General features: G+C 46.6%; 1 protein-coding gene across 2 annotated transcripts in view; it reads left to right on the forward strand.

Annotated features, from left to right (window-relative positions):
• zfyve27 (zinc finger FYVE-type containing 27) overlaps positions 1-16,953 on the forward strand; it is a 95,228-nt gene that overhangs the window by 25,539 nt on the left and 52,736 nt on the right. The window contains exons 6-8 of one of the 2 annotated variants that reach the window (XM_033034145.1): positions 5,828-5,958; positions 8,391-8,459; positions 15,157-15,177. In XM_033034145.1, coding sequence (XP_032890036.1) covers positions 5,828-5,958; positions 8,391-8,459; positions 15,157-15,177 — 221 coding nt within the window. The remainder of the gene's footprint in view (positions 1-5,827; positions 5,959-8,390; positions 8,460-15,156; positions 15,178-16,953) is intronic. The other variant, XM_033034146.1, reaches the window with a different exon arrangement.

Here is a 16,953-nt window from a genome sequence, read left to right on the forward strand (position 1 = left end):
GTTTAGGTGGATGCGTGGGGACCTCTTTGCAACTTACCGTAATAGTGAAAGGGCTGGATAGAGTGGAGGTGGGGAGGATATTTCCACTAGTGGGAGAATCTAGGACCAGAGGGCACAGCTTCAGAATAAAAGGACATACCTTTAGGAAGATGAGGAGGAAGAAGATGGTGAATCTGTGGAATTTATTGCCACAGATGGCCGTGGAGTCCAAGTCATTGGGCATTTTTAATGCGGAGATTGACTAGTTCTTGATTAATACGGGCGTCAAAGAAGGCAGGAGAATGGGGTTGAGAGGGAAAGATAGATCAGCCATGATTGAATGGTGGGGTAGACTCGATGGGCCGAATGGCCTAATTTTGCTCCTCTGACTTCTGAAAGAAGAGTTTAATTGCTCGTCTTGCGTCCTAGTGCAACCATTGAAGGATGAAAATGCCAGCAAGGTTTCTAGTCATTTCGAGTCATGCAGCACAGGAACAGGCCCTTCGGCCCAAATTACCCATGCTGACCAACATGCCCTATAGTCGCTGGTCCCACTTGCCGCTGTTTGGCTCGTATCCCTCTAAATCTTTCCTATCCATGCACCTGCCCAATTGTCTTTTAAATGTAGTGATTGAACCTGCCTCAACTACCTCTTCAGGAAGCTTATTCTATATTCCCACCACCCTCGGTGTTAACAAGTTGCCCTTCAAGTACGTGTTAAATCTTTCCCCTCACACCTTAAACCTATGTCGCCTAGTTCTTGTTTTCTGGGTAAAAGACTGTGTAGATTTACCCAATCCCCCTCATGATTTTACACCCCTCCTTAAGATCACTCCTCAACGTCGGGCAACACAGTAGTGCAGCGGTAGAGCTGCTGCCTTACAGTGCAAGAGACCCGAGTTTGATCCTGACTATGGGTGCTGTCTATACGGAGTTTATAGGTTCGCCCTGTGATCCTGAACATTTTCTCCAGATGTTCCGTTTCCTCGCACACCCCGAAAACGTACCGGTTTATAGATTAATTGGCTTCAATAAAATTGTAAATTGTCCCTCGTGTAGAATAGTGCTAGTCTACCGGTTTCCACTACGTTCATAAGTACCAGGGGCAGATTTAGGCCATTCGGCACACCAAGTCTATTCCGCCATTCAATCATGGCTGATCTATCATTCCTTCTCAACCCCATTTTCCTGTCTTCCCCTCATAACCCCTGAAACCTTTACTAATTAATAATCTGTCAATCTCCTCCTTAAAAACATCCATTGATTTTTCCTCCACTGCCGTCTGTGGCAATGATTTCCACAGATTCACCAATGTCCGGCTAAAGAAATTCCTCCTCATCTCCTTTCTGAAGGTACTTCCTTTTATTCGGAGACTGTGCCCTCTGGTCCTAGACTCTCCCATTAGTGGGAGGAATCCTCTCCACACCCACTCTATCCAGCTTTTTCGCTGTTCGGCAAGTTTCAATGAGTTCATCCTCATAAACTCCAGCGAGTACAGGCCCAGCCGCATCCAATGCTCATCATAGGTATCCCTAAAGTCTAAAGTAAAGTCTAACCTCCTGCGTGCCACGGAATATGTCTGCAAAGGGGCCGGTGTTGGTGTCTGCGAGCAGGCCCACACCAGGAGGGGCTCAGCTGTGCGAGAACGCGGCCCTCCCAAGCCCACCGACTGGGCTGAGGTGGAGGAAGTGGGATTGGCTTATCTCCAACCACGGGAACCGTTGCCAGCTAACACTCGGGGAAGAGTGGGGGTAGAAAATGGCCCCAAACACCCCCAATAGAGTAGGTTAGCAAGGATTGTAAGTGGGGATGCATAAGTGAAGAAAGATGCAGGATTGACATCCTTTGTCCCCTGTGGAACCACAAAAAGAAACGCTTTAAGTATATCTTGGCAAATTGTGCAACTCTCTGAAGCCATCAGAGACAGCAACCCTTGCCAGAGGGGCTATTGTAAACCATACAAGGTCCTTGCTTTGAGTTCAGTTTTATATGTGCCTTTTTGTGTTAATATTGCTTTAGTGAAGGCTAAGTGGTTTTTAAAAAAAAACTCTTCATGAGGAAGAATAACTCGGTTTCATAGAGTAGGAGCAAAATCTGTTATTTATTATCAATCGTTTCCAATAATCTACAACCATAGTCACATTTTAATTGCTTTCCTGAATTGCTTTATACGTTTGAGAAAATATGTGGAGGGAATTATTATAGTCATGTGTACCGAGGTACAGGAAAAAGCTTAGTTTTGCATGCTAGACAATCAGATCAGATAATACTCTTCATAAATACATTCAAGTCAAACTCGACTGCAATAGGAAGAGCAAAGGGGAAGATACAGAGTGCATAATATAGTTCTCAGCATTGTAGCGCATCAGTTCCAGAGACAAAGCCAATGCGGCAATGGTGTAGAGGTGAATCGGACCGTACCCTAGCTTATGGAAGGACCGTTCAGAAGTCTGATAACAGAGGGGAAGAAGCATTTCATGAGTCTGGTTTGAGGTGCACACGTTGAAGCTTCTGTACCTTCTGCTGGACGGGAGCGGGGAGAAGAAGGAATGACAGGGGTCAAACATGTCTTTGATTATGTTGGCTGCTTTTCGGAGGCAGGGTGAAGTGTAGATGGTGTTGATGGTGGGGAGACTGGCCTGTGTGTGATTTCTGATCTGGAAGCTGTCTACAGTGAACTGGGTTTTCTGCTTGAACGCTGGGTTTGCAAAGATGCTGTTGATATGAAGTTGCACCTCTGTTTTTGAGGGGCAAGGACCCACTTACAAGGTTGACACAAAATACTGAATGTAACTCAACGGATCACGCTGCATCTCTGGTGATGTTTGGATCTGAACCCTTCTTCAGACAGTCTGTAGAATTGACTGCAGTGATCCTCACCTCTTCCCTAGCTGCCATCAGGCTGGCACTGTCAACGTTCCTGGATTCCAGGCTCTGTTCCAGACCGAGCGTCTCGACCCAAAACATCACCTATCCATGTTTTGCAGAGATGCTTCCTGACCCGCTGAGTTACTCCAGCACTTTGTGTCCTTTTGTGTATTAACCAGGATCTGCAGTTGTTTGTTTCTACTACTTATACAATGATAATCCCTTCCTTGAGTTGTAGCGGACAACCGGCATTAAAGGACACTAGTCTTCCCCCCTGCCCCTTGGTCCGTTATAATGAGGGATTACTGTGTTCAATTTATCGAGCACGATATTTCCATGGAAGCATTTATACCACCATTGTTAATTTGCCTTCTCGGTACAGCAAAATCAGAACAACAAATATGATGCAAGGCGGCACAGTGTTGTAGCGGTAGAGCTGTTGCCTCACAGCGCCAGAGACCTTGGCCTTGGGTGCTGTCTGTGCGGCGTTTGTTTGTTCTCCCTGTGACCGCGTGGGCTTTCTCCTGGTGCTCCGGTTTCCTCCCACACTCCAAAGTCGTACAGGTTTGTAGGTTCATTGGCTTCTCTAAATTGTAAATTGTCCCTAATGTGTAGGATAGTGTTAATGCACGTGGACTCGCTGGTTAGCGTGGACTCGCTGGGCCTTGAGGGCCTGTTTCCACGCTGAATCTCTAAAGTCTAACGTAAAGTCTAAATGCGTGCCAGCAAATAGACAGAATCAGAATTAATAATGGATTGTTGAAAGATTGCAGTGTAATCAGGAACTACTTGAGCAAGGTTCACTGGATTGGTTCCAAATCAGGATGTTGCCTTAGGAGGATAGATTGACCAGAATGGACCTGTATTCTCTGGTGTTTAGAAGATTGAAGGGTAATCACATTGAAATGAATAATTCTGACAAGGCAGATGCAGAGAGAAACTGGTTTCTCCCAGCTACAGTGTCCTGAGTTAATGATTTATTGCTCGGGAAAAGGGGGCATGCGTTCTGTATTTCAGAGCATGTGGCCATTCAGTATACTCGAGGCCGTGATGGTAGTTTTTAAAAAATATAATGGAATTGAGGGAAGTAGGGACAGGGTGGGAACATGGGTGAGAAGATAGAAACATAGAAAATAGGTACAGGAGGAGGCCATTCGGCCCCTCGAGCCAGCACCGCCATTCATTGTGATCATGGCTGATCGCCCCTATCAATAACCCGTGCCTGCCTTCTCCCCATATCCCTTGACTCCACTAGCCCCTAGAGCTCTCTCTAACTCTCTCTTAAATCCATCCAGTGACTTGGTCTCCACAGCCCTCTGTGGCAGGGAATTCCATAAATTCACAAAACTCTGGGTGAAAAAGTTTTTTCTCACCTCAGTCTTAAATGACCTCCCCTTTATTCTAAGATGGATAAATAATGAATGGCCTGGATAGAGTGCAAGTGGAGAGGATGTTTCCACTAGTGGGAGAGTTTAGGACAAGAGGGCACAGCCTCAGAATAAAAGGACGTACCTTTAGAATGGAGATGATGGAGGAATTTCTTTAGCCAGAGGGCGGTGAATCCGTGGATTTCATTGCCAGAGACGGCTGTGGAGGCCAAGTCGTTGGGTATTTTTTAAAGGAGGCAGGAGAATGGGGTTGGGAGAGAAATAAAGATTAGATATGATCGAATGGTGGAGCAGACTTTGATGGGCCGAATGGCTTAATTCTGCTCCTATGTCTTTTGGTCTAATACAGGGTCGTCCGAATTAGCAGAGCGGCACAGTGGACTCGGTGAGCCGAAGGGCCTGTTTCCATACAATGCCTCTAAACTAAACATAGACCAGTACAGCACAGGAATAGGCTCTTTTGCCACAATGTCCATGCCAAACATGATGCCAAGTTAAATTAATTTCCACTGCCTGCAAGTAATCCATATCCCTCCATTTCCTGCTTATCCATGTACCTATCCAAAAGCCACATGTTCAAGGATGGGACATGCGGTGGCATTTGTTTTATGTTCCCTCCCACTTGTTTTATGTTCCGCAGGCCTGGTATACGAGTGAAGATTTGTAGGGTAATTGGCTTTTATAAATTGGAAACTGTCCCCAGGGTGTAGGATAGTGCTAGTGTACGGGCTGATGGCTGGTCCATGCAGACTCGGAAAGATGAAGAGCCTGTTTTCACACTGTATCTCTAAAGTCTAAAGGAGCCACCATCTCAGTCTGAGTTCCAGACTCTCGTCAGCAGTGCTTCATAAGACTGCAGTCAAGTACCGTGGGGCTTCCTTACTGCACTGTGTTAAAGGTGCTACTAAATGGGCGTTATTATAGTTGGGCTAGGGATTCCTTCCTTTAACATAAATGTTTCCATCTGAATGGAACTCTTGACATTTGTTCTGTAATTCCAACAGGATTTGCGCGTGCCAGCACGTCAGCATCGCATTTTAAATTCGGGGCGGGGTGGGGGTGAAGGGGTGGAGCGGAGGGGTGGGGGTGAAGGGGTGGAGCGGAGGGGTGGGGGTGCAGGGGTGGCGGAGGGGTGGGGGTGGATGGGTGGAACGACGGGGGTGGAGGGGAGGGGGTGGAGGATCGGGGATGGAGGGGCAGGGGTGGAAGGGCGGGGGTGGGGGTGGTGGGGTGGAGGTGGATGGGGCGGGGGTGGATGGGGTGAGGGTGGAGGGGGGATGGAGAGGTGGAGGTGGAAGGGGTGGAGGGGCGAGGGTGGAGGGGCGAGGGTGGAGGGGTAGCGAGATGGTGAAAGGGGATGGGGGGATGGTGATGGATGGAGATAGTGGGAGAGTAGGATGGTGATAAAGGGGTAGTGATAGCAAGAGTGGGATTGAGGGACAGTGGGATTGAGGGATAGTGATTGCGGGGTATACAATGTTTATTTAGTTTGGAGTTGAGTGAAGGAAAAGTGCATGGAAAGAATTGCAAATATTTCCCATTGTCCTTACTCATTTTCTGCTTTTCCTTTCTCCTGTTGTGCATGTCCACAGTAATTATCGATTGCAAGGGAGCATTGCTGCAGAATTACAGGCCGCAGCCACAGGTCGAAGAGGAGGTCGCAGTGTCGGAGTCAGAAGTTGCTGTAAACCAGGAGGTGACTCCAACTGCAAGCACTCCAGAGGTAAGAGGCTGAGCAGATACCGCCGCTCAGGACTGCGAGCGAACAGGCAGGCAGCAAAGCAGCAGATGCTGAAAATCTGAAATAAAAACAAACCCCTGGAGATGCACGGCAGGTCAGGCAGCATCATTGGCGAAAGAAGCCGTTAATTTATTTTAGTTTATCGTCACGTTTACAGAGGAACAGTGATAAGCTTTTTATTACGTGCTATCCAGTCAGCGGAAAGACGTCTGCAGTGTACAGATACAGGATAATGGGAATAATGTTTAGTGGAAAATAAGTCCAGTCCGATTAAAGATAGTCCGAGCGTCTCCATGTGGTAGATGGCAGCTCAGGGCCACTCTCTAGTTGATGGTTCAGTTGCCTGATAACAGTTGGGAAGAAACTGTCCCTGAATGTGGAGATACTTGTCTTCAAACTTCTTTACCTCTTGCCTGCTGGGAGAGGGGAGAGGGGAGAAGAAGGAATGACCAGGGTGAGATTGGTCCTTGATTATGCTGGTGGCCTTGCCAAGGCAGTGTGGTGTAGTTGGAGTCAATGGAAGGGAGGTTGGTTTGTGTCATGGACTGGGCTGCATTAACAAAGTTAATGCTTTTGGGTCAATGATCTTTCACAAGTAACAGTCTGAAGGGTCTGTTTCCACGCTGCATCTCTAAACTAAAGGGAGAGCAGTGAGTTCTCACAAACCTCCTATCGGAGAGATGAGGAGAACTTCTTCAAAGCTGCGGATTTCAACTCCAGTGGGGAGCATGGCCTGTAGTTTTTTCCATGGGATAGTGGTGAGGGAATGCCGTGCTTTAGATGTGGTTTCGATGTTCTGTGAATGTGACATTCTGTTAAAAAGTAGTATAATTTTTTTTCCCAGTGTGCCTAATAATATTTTGTTCTTTCAAAATCCAACCATTCTTGTCTTGTTCCGTGTTAGAACTTAATCAATGCAGTGTTCTCCATCATGCCACAGCAACTTGACATTTATCATTGGCTGTGAAGTGGTTTAGGATATTCTGAGGTTGTGAAATTTGCAATGGAAGTGCAGTTTTCCCCCCTATTTTTCCTACTGTTCCCATCTTCCTGAAGGCGAGTGGTGTGTGTATGTGTGTGTGTTTTTTTTTGTCTGTCACCAATCCTAAAGAGATCAAGCTGAAATTATTTTGCCAAAAGACGCGATGATAAGCTGCTGCAGAGACATCTGTTTTTTGTTTCCCAAACCAAAATGTGGTGGGTAAGTTTAATACTCTGTGTTTGTCCGACTTGGCACGGCAGTCTGATTGATGCCTCTGCTGGCAGTGTTCACAAGATGGAGTGAGTGCAGGGAAGGAAATGGATGCTTGTGTAGTTTGAAACGTGTGCCCTGGTCCAGTCTGAAGGTACTGGACTGAAACGTCAGGAGCGACGAGCAGAAGGACTTTAGCTCGGTCTAGAGATACGGCGTGGAAACAGGCCCTTCAGCTCACCAAGTCCGTGCTGACCCGCGATCGCACGTACACTGGTTCTACCTTACACACGAGGGATAATTTACTGAAGCCGTTTAACCGACAAACCTGCACGCCTTTGGAATGTGTGGGAGGAAACCAGAGCGCCCGGAGAAAATCCACGCGGTCACAGGGAGAACGTACAAACTCCGCACAGACAGCACCCGTGGTCAGGATCTAACTTGGGTCCCTGGCGCAGTGAGGCAGCAAGCGCACCGCTGCGCCACTGTGCCGCCCTTTCCCTGGGCGACACTGGCGCAGCTGCTGAGGCTGATGCCTCACGGCAGTGGAGGACATCGACAACATTGCCTGGCCAGGCTGACTCTCCAACTCCAACCCACTACTGCTGCCAGGACAACGAGCCTCAAGGACAAGCTAAGAATTGACACTTTTACCAATTTGGAATGGAGTCATTATTCCTACACTCTTGTACTTAACCACGATTATGCCGATGTAGAATAAGATTTATTTTATTACTGAATTATTTGCAAAAGAAAGAATTTCACTGTTCCTAGATACCTGTGACAAAGTACCACTGAACATTGGACCCAGGTTTGAACCTGACCTCTGATGCTGTCGGTGTGGAGTTTGCATGTCTGTGTGGGGTCTCCCTGTGATTGCGCGGATTTTTTCCGTGTGCTCCGGTTTCCTCCCACATCCCTACGACATGCGGGTTTGTAAATTGCCCCTAGTGTGCAGGGAGTGGATGAGAAAGTGGGATAACACAGAACTAGTGTGAACGGGTGATCGATGGTCGACGTGGGTTCGATGGGCCGAAGGACCTGTTTCCACACTGTATCTCTAAACTGGATTTCAGCCTCTCCACCCTCTGACTCAGCAGTATCTGACCCTTGCAGTTTGCATCTCTCATCCATAGCCAGCTTTTACCCTGGCTCACCACATTTATTTCATAAAATCAACACGTCTATTTAAAGTAATCCTGTTTTCAATCACTCTCGGCAGGAAGTGACCCCGGGGAATGTGGAGGAGCAGGAACCGGAGCAGGACGATGACTTCAAAGATGCGATAGAGGTGAGTCACACACTGCTGCGGCGAACAGAGACACCAAGTGCTGGAGTGACTCAGCGGGTCAGGCAGCATCTCTGGAGAGCATGGAGAGGCAACATTTCTGGTCGGACCCTTCTCCAGTCTGGTTGTGGGCTGGGGGGGATGCGGGGTGGAGAATAAAGCTGGGTGAGGGGAGGGGCAGGACAAAGCATGGCAGGTAACGGGTGGAGGAGATGTGTAGAAAGAAACTGCAGATGCTGGTTTACACCGAAGATAGACACAGAATGCTAGAGTAACTCAACGGGTCAGGCAGCATCTCTGGGGAAAAGGAAGAGGTGATGTTTTGGGTCGAGATCCTTCTTCAGAGAAGATAATAGATGGACTGGTGAGGTTGGATTTTGATAGGCAGATACTTTCCTACCTCCCACCCTCTACCCCAATCAATCTGAGGAAGGGTCCTGACCCGAAACATCATCAATCCATTTTTTCCAGTGATGCTGCCTGACCTGCTGAGTTACTCCAGTAGTTTGTGTATAACATCATGATGGGCACAAATATTGTGGGCCGAATGGCCCATTCCTATGCTGTACTGTTCTGTGTTCTATGACACAAAGTTCAGGAGTAACTCAGCTGGTAAGGCAGCATCCCTGTAGAACATGGATAGGCGACGTTTCAGGTTGGGACCATTGTAGTGGAGGAAGGAGAAAGTGCTTCGATCTTGACTGCGGATCGTGTCTGTACGAGGTTTGTATGTTTTCCCAACAACCATGTGGGTTTTCTCCAGGTAGTCCGGTTTTCTCCCACATTTTGAAGACATGCAGGGGAGAAGGCAGGAGAATGGGGTTGAGAGGGAAAGATAATTCAGCCATGATTAAATGGTGGAGTAGACTCGACGTACTGTCTGATTCACCTCTACCCCATTGCAGAGATTGGACTTTGGCTCAATTGTTTTAATGTATAGTATGATCGGATTGATTAGCATGCAAAACAAAGCTTTTAACCGTATCTCAATACAGGTGACAATTTACAAAAAAACTAAACTTGCTACTAATAATCTAGACCCTCTCCATATCCCTGTTCCCAAAGGGGGGGGAGTAGGTCAGTGCCTTTGCCAATATTCCCTCTTTGGCCAGTTCCATCTTTAATACCAGCTGACTGGCTGATAGAATCATGGAGTCTTACAGCCTGGAACCAGGCCCTTCAGCCCAACTTGCCCACATCGACCAACATACCCCATCTACACTAGTTCCACTTGCATGCGTTTGGCCCATATTCCTCTAAACCTAATCTATCCATGTTCCTGCTCAAATGTTTTTTAAACGTTTTAATAGTACCTGCCACAACCACCTCCTCTGGCAGCTCGGTCCATATACCCAACACCCTTTGTATGTCAAAAAAAAAAGTTGCTCCTCGGGTTCCCGTTAAATCTTTTCCCGTCTCCCCTCCCCCTCATCTTAACTCCATGTCCTCTGGTTCTTGTTTCCTCTACTCTGGGTACAAGACTGTTGACGCGTTGCTGGGCAGAAATGGGCTGCTGGTTCTCCGTGCGTAACATTTGCTTCACTTCAAAGTTGCTCGCCATATGTGAGACATTTCTGGGATATGATGAGGTGCCGCCCGCGTCAGTACAAGCCATGTTTTGATGCGTTGCGCCTGTTGTGGGCAGACTTAATTTTGTCGTGTACACTGCTGCTTGTGGAAGAATAGATTACCTGGAATATAGAGCTTGTTATATTTTTATATGAATACGGCATTCCCGGCTCTCAATCTCCGCTCGTTTGCCTCCCTCCGCTCTCCGGTTAAGTAAACATAGACTTTGATTCGTGTTTTATCCGAATATTTTTCTCTTCCCTCTCGCATTTGGGGATTTGGGTGCCGGGAAGGACAGGAGGAAGTGTCCTTTTTTTATTGTGTGTTTAGTTTAGATTAGAGATACAGCGCGGAAACAGGCCCTTCGGCCCACCGAGTCCGCACCGACCAGTGATCCCCGCACATTAACACTATTCTACACACACTAGGGTCAATTTACATTTATACCAAGCCAATTATACCAAGCCAATTGGGACGACAGATGGCACAATGGGCTAAGTGTTCGGCTGGCGACCGGAAGGTAGCCGGTTCGAATCCCGCTTGGAGTGCATACTGTCGTTGTGTCCTTGGGCAAGACACTTCACCCACCTTTGCCTGTGTGTGAATGTGTGTGAGTGATTGGTGGTGGTCGGAGGGGCCGTAGGCGCAGATTGGCAGCCACGCTTCCGTCAGTCTGCCCCAGGGCAGCTGTGGCTACAGAAGTAGCTTACCACCACCGAGTGTGACTAAGGAGTGAATGAATAATGCGATGTAAAGCGCCTTGAGTATTAGAAAGGCGCTATATAAATCCCATCCATTATTATTATTAATTAACTTACAAACCTGTACATCTTTGGAGTATGGGAGGAAACCGAAGATGTCAGAGAAAACTCACGCGGTAATGGGGAGAACGTGCAAACTCCGTACAGACAGCACCCGTAGTCAGGATTGAACCCGTGTCTCTGGCGCTTCAGTGCTGTGAGGCACCAACTTTACCGCTGCGCCACCATGACATACCGTTTGCATCCAATCCTGTACACATTGTGAATTCTGGCCGGCTCCCCATGCGGCCGGCGATACTTTCCTGTCCAAAGCAAAGTAATGCTCTGTCCAAAGAAGGTGGGATATAGATAGGCTACAGAAATGGGCGGAGAAATGGCAGATAGGGTTTAATCTGAGCAAGAGTGAGTTATTGCCCTTTGGGAATTTGGATACAAGGGGCAAATCTAAAATTAATGCATGACCCTTAACAGTATTGTTGTACATTGTAGCATATTGAACGGTCCTTCCGTAAGCTGGGGTAAAGTCTGATTCAGCTCGACCCATTTGCGGACATTCGCCTTTTGTCTCAGGAACTGATGAGCTGTATTGTTGAAAACTATTTTTGCACTTTTTACCTTCCCCTTTGTTCTATCTATTGTACTTGAGTTTGACTTGATTTTATTTATGTATCATATTATCTGATTCTCTGTGCTGAGACACTGCGGAAAAACTCTGTGCCTCACAGGGTCAGAGACATGGGTTCAATCCTGACTTTGGGCAACTGTCTGTGTGGAGTTTGCACATTCTCCCTGTGACAGCATGGGTTTCCACTGGGTGCTCCAGTTTTCTCCCGCATCCCAGTGTCGTGCGAAGTTGTAGGTTAATTGACACTCTGTAAATTGCCCCTGATGCGTAGGATAGAGCTTATTTATGTGTGACATTGTCTGGTGTGGACTCAGTGAGCTGAAGGACCTGTTTCCATGCTGTATCAGTTGTTTTTAATAAAGAGACGTTATTTAATTGTCATATGTACTGACAACAGAATTAAATTCTTATTTACGGCAGCAGAACAGGTCTGTAAACATAGATAACGTATTAAACAAAATAAGATTTAAACCCCACTACTATTTCAAAAAGCCCAAAGTGTTTAGTGTAACGAAGACAGTTCATTGATCATAATTTAGTTTGTGTTTTCTAGTGTGCAAGAGCCTGATGGCTTTTGGGAAGAAGCTGTTGTTGAACCACGCGGTTATGGTTTTTAAACTCCTGTACCTTATTCCTGATGGTTGCAGTCATAAAGCATGGCCCAACTTGCCCACGCCGACCAACATGCCCGATCTTCATTAGTCCCACCTGCCTGCCTTAGTGCCCGCCTCAACTCTCTCCTCCAGCAGCTTATTCCATACACCTGCCAACCTTTTTGTAAAAATAAAGGTTGCCCCTCGGGTTCATCGTAAATCTTCCCCCCCCTCACCTTAAACCTATGTCCTCTGGTTCTTGATTCTCTTTCGTGGGTAAAAGAATGTGCAGGGTGGTACAGTGGTGCAGCAATAGAGCAGCTGCCTTACAGCGCCAGAGAGCCGGGTTCGATCCTGACTGCGGGTGCAGTTTGTATGGAGTTTGTACGTTCTCCCCGTGACCTGCGTGGGTTTTCTCTGGGAGCTTCGGTTTCCTCCCATACACCAAAGACGTACAGGTTTGTAGGTTGGCTGGCTTGGTAAAATTGCAAATTGTCCCTAAGTGTGTGTAGAATAGTGTTAGTGTATGGGGATCGCTGGTCGGCGTGAACTCGGTGGGCCGAAGGGCCTGTTTCCACGCTGTATCTCTAAACTAAACTAAGCATGTACCCTATCTACTCCTCTCATGATTTATGCACCTCTATAAGATCACCATTCATCCTCCTGAACAAGAATAAAGTCCTAGCCTGCTCAACCACTTCCTCTAGCTCTGAGCCTCTAGTCCTAGCTCCAACCTTGTAAATCTTCTCTGGACTCTTCCCAGCTTGACGATCTCTGAGATGGTTTGTCTTTCTGCCTCGCGCTCCCCTGCGAATCCCCCCCATGGTCATTTGCCACTCTATCTCCAATCAATGATCGCTGTGCAGTTATTTCAAACCTAGTGATGATCTATGGATTGTTCTATTACCCTCACAACAGTTTACATTTTGTTGATCCCCCTCTGTTCACAATTTAGCAGAAAGCATTGAAGACAAATGGGTTCATAATTTGTTTTGAAATAGCGGCAAAGGAATAACACGTCAACACATTTGTTACTGATTTCACACACCGCAATTTCAGTTAATATAAATTTTCAGGCCCAATTGTACGCCAAGTATTCGTGTCATGTCTGGTTTTATTTGGCTCGATGTCCCCTACAACCATTTATGTGTAATTTCCGGAATTTGCTTTTTGATTTTTCTTTTGGTTTATGTGAAAGGACACGGCTGCTGATGGTTTGTTTTTACTGCACGCCGTAGGGAGCCTGCAGATTCCACACCTGGAAGCGCAGACCAAACCAGGCGAGGTGCAGCAACTAGTCTTAGCCTGCAGTTTAATCCCCAGTCCGTAACCGGCACATTGACACAAAAATCAAGAGGCAAGGGGCTGCTCACTGCAGAGACCTGTGCCGGAACCTCTGCTGTTGGTGATAAATATAAATGACTTCAAAAACGCAGATGTGTTGACTTTAATTTTGTTTATTATCACGTGTACCGAGGTACAGTCAAAAGCTTTTTGTTGCGTGCTAACCAGGCAGCGGAAAGACTATAACTGATCACAATCAATCCATCTTCCGTGTACAGATACAGGATAAAGGGAATTATCATAAATTGGTTAGTAAGTTTGCAGATGACACTATTCTTTTGTGCTGCAGCAAGTAAGAATTTCATTGTCTCGTCCGGGACATATGACTATAAAACACTCTTGACTCTCTTGATTGCTAGGGATCTCAGACTGAAGAAGGCTGTCAAGGTATACGGCGGGATATAGATAGGCTACAGAAATGGGCGAAGAAATGGCAAATAGAGTTTAATCTGAGCACTTGTGAGGTATTGCACTTTGGGAGTTCGGATATAAGGGTCAAATCGATAATTAATGGAGTGACCCTTAGCAACATTGTAGTACATTGAACAGTCCTTCCGTAAGCAGGGGTACTGTCTGATACAGCTCTACCCCATTGTGGACATTGGACGTTGACACTGGAACTGATGTGCTACAATGTTGAAAACTATGTTCTGCACTTTGTATCTTCCCCTTTGCTTTATTTATTGTACTTGAGTTTGACTTCATTTTATTTACATATAGTATTATCTGATTCTGTGTACTGACACGCCGTGGAAAACTCTATGCTATTCAGGTAGATTATCCAGGCTTGAATATGATCAAAACGTGTAGAATATAGTATTACAGCTGCAGAGAAGGTGCAGATAAAAGAAAGACTGCAAGGGCCACAACAATGTGCATGAGTGAAATAGGTCCTCTCTATTTATCTGGGCGTTACATGATTTATACATCTCAATTAAATCTCCCCTTGGCTTTCTTTTACTTCAAAGGAAACAACTCCAGCCTGTGCAATCTATCCTTTTGGCTAACATATTCCATTCCTGGCAACATGCTCATAGATCTCTGCATCCTCCTCAGTGCAATGACATCCTTCCTGGAATCTGGTGACCAGAACTATATACAACGTACAAACTATAATGTACAGCTCCAGCATGCCTTCAGCTGGACACCTAGTCCAGATACAGTCCACTGTGTTTGAGTTTAGTTTAGTTTATTGTCACGTGTACTGAGGTGCAATAAGAAGCTTTTGTTGAGTGCTAATCAGTCAGCGGAAAGACTATACACAATTACAATCGAGACATCTACAGTGTACAGGTACATGACAAGGGGAATAACATTTCGTGCAAGGTAAAGTCCCATTAAAGATAGTCTGAGGGTCTCCAATGGTGGGTCAGGATCGCTCTCTAGTTGATGAGAGGATGGTTCAGCTACCCGATAACAGCTGGGAAGAAACTGTCCCAGAACCTGGAGGTGTGCGTTTTCACACTTCTGCACCTCTTACCTGATGGGAGAGGGGAGAAGAGGGAGTGACCGGGGTGAGAATGGTCATTGATTATGCTGGTGCCCTTGCCGAGGCAGCGTGAAGTGTACATGGAGATAATGGAAGGGAAGTTTGTTTGCGTGATAGTCTGGGCTGCGTCCACGATTCTCTGCAATTTACTGCCGTCTTGGATGGAGCTGTTCCCAAACCATGCTGTAATGCATCCCGATAAAATGCTTTCGCCGGCGCCTCTGCAGAAGTTGATCAGAACTTCTGTACCATTAATTCTTTAATATTTAATGTTTCAAATTGTTTCCTTTCTTTTCCTTCCTGCTGCTTATGTCAAAAGGAGCATCAGCTACTAGTTACGGTGAGTAGCATCACATTGAACATCCGCAGGCTGACTCCACTGCAGTCGGTGTAAAACAGATATGCGTGTATGCCAAGCTACTGAATAGCTGTCGGGGTACATCTCTGTAACATCACAGTGGCGCAGCTGGCAGAGCCGCTGCCTCACAGCGCCAGACACCGACCGGAGTTCGATCCTGATCTCGGGTGTTGTCTGTGAGTGGAGTTTGCACGCTCTCTCTGTGACTGCGTGGGTTTTCTCCGGGTGTTCCGGTTTTCACCCAGACTTCAAATATGCGAGGGTTTGAAGGTTGATTCCTCCTGGTGTGTAGGGAGTGGATGAGAAAGTGTGATGACATAATAGTAATGTGAACGGGCGATCGATGGTTGGCGTGGGCTGAAGGGCCCGTTTCAGTGCTGTATCTCTAAACTAAAGCATTCTCTGCATCAGTTGAATTACGTTGCGGTGGCATTTGTTTGGCTGAAGAGTAAGGGGATTAATTGTGTGTGAAGAATGGTGGTGAAAGGGGTCATGCGGTTACCGTTACTGCCGAATAAATCATCTCCTTGTTTGAAGAACTATGTACAGCTCCATTAGAGAAATTGTATACTTCGCATCAGAATTCCCAGCATCTTTCTGGTTCGGTCGTGCAGGCTTAAAGGTGACTCCATTACAGGAAGCTTTGGAGAAGGTGCTGAGGAGGTTCACCGGAATGCTGCCTGGATCTGAGAGTATTGGCTACATGGAGAGCTTGGACAAAATTGGGATTGTTTTCTCTGGAGCACCAGAGGCTGAATGGGGAGCTTATGGAAGTATTTATATAGTTTAAAGGAGATGTGCCGAGCAAGTCTGTTTTTTTGCACGGAGGTGGTGAGTGCCTGGAACGTGCTGTCCGGGATGGTGGTGGAAGCAGATGCAATCGCGGTGTTTTAGAGGCTTTTAGATGGGCACATCGATATGGAGGGAATGGATTGATATGGATTATGTATAAGGCAGGGGCCACAGTTTAAGGGGTAAGCAATTTAGAACGGAGATGAGGAAAACCTTTTTCACACAGAGAGTTGTGATTCTGTGGAATTCTCTGTCTCAAAGAAGGTGGAAGCCGGTTCTCTGGATGCTTTCAAGGGAGAGCTACAGAGAGCTCTTAAAGATAGCGGAGTCAGGGGATATGGGGAGAAGGCAGGAACAGGGTACTGATTGTGGATGATCAGCCATGATCACATTGAATGGCAGTGCTGGCTCGAAGGGCTGAATGGCCTACTCCTGCACCTATTGTCTATTGTCTACTCTATTGTCTATTGACAGATAAGAGTTGGACTTGCCATCAGGTTCCGCACAGACATTGTGGGCCAAAGGGCCTGTTCCTGTGCTGTACTGTTCCATGTTCTCAGAAGTGGTTAACACACCATCTCGCAGTTCTTTCTGCAAGGTTTCCTCCAATTGTTGGTCAGTGTGGCTCCATTTCTTGCCTTGACAACCTTGTGCATGCACCTGGAGTTACACCTGGTGGAAGAAATTGCAGATGCTGGTTTAAAACTAAAGATAAACACATAATGCTGGAGTAACTCAGCAGGTCTGGCAGCATCTCCGGAGAAAAATAATACGTGACGTTTTGGGTTGGATCCCTTATTCAGACGGAAGCCATTCTTCAGTCTGAAGATGGAGTTACATATATTTATCATTCCATTATAGCGTCTCAAACTACTTTTCAAATAATTTATTTTCAGTGCAGTTCCTAGGGAGTTCCAATCCATTGATGTTTTGAGTATCTCAAAGCTGATTAAAGGATTAAAAAGT

This window comes from Amblyraja radiata, chromosome 15 (genome assembly GCF_010909765.2).
Source record: "Amblyraja radiata isolate CabotCenter1 chromosome 15, sAmbRad1.1.pri, whole genome shotgun sequence".
Lineage (NCBI taxonomy): Eukaryota > Metazoa > Chordata > Chondrichthyes > Rajiformes > Rajidae > Amblyraja > Amblyraja radiata.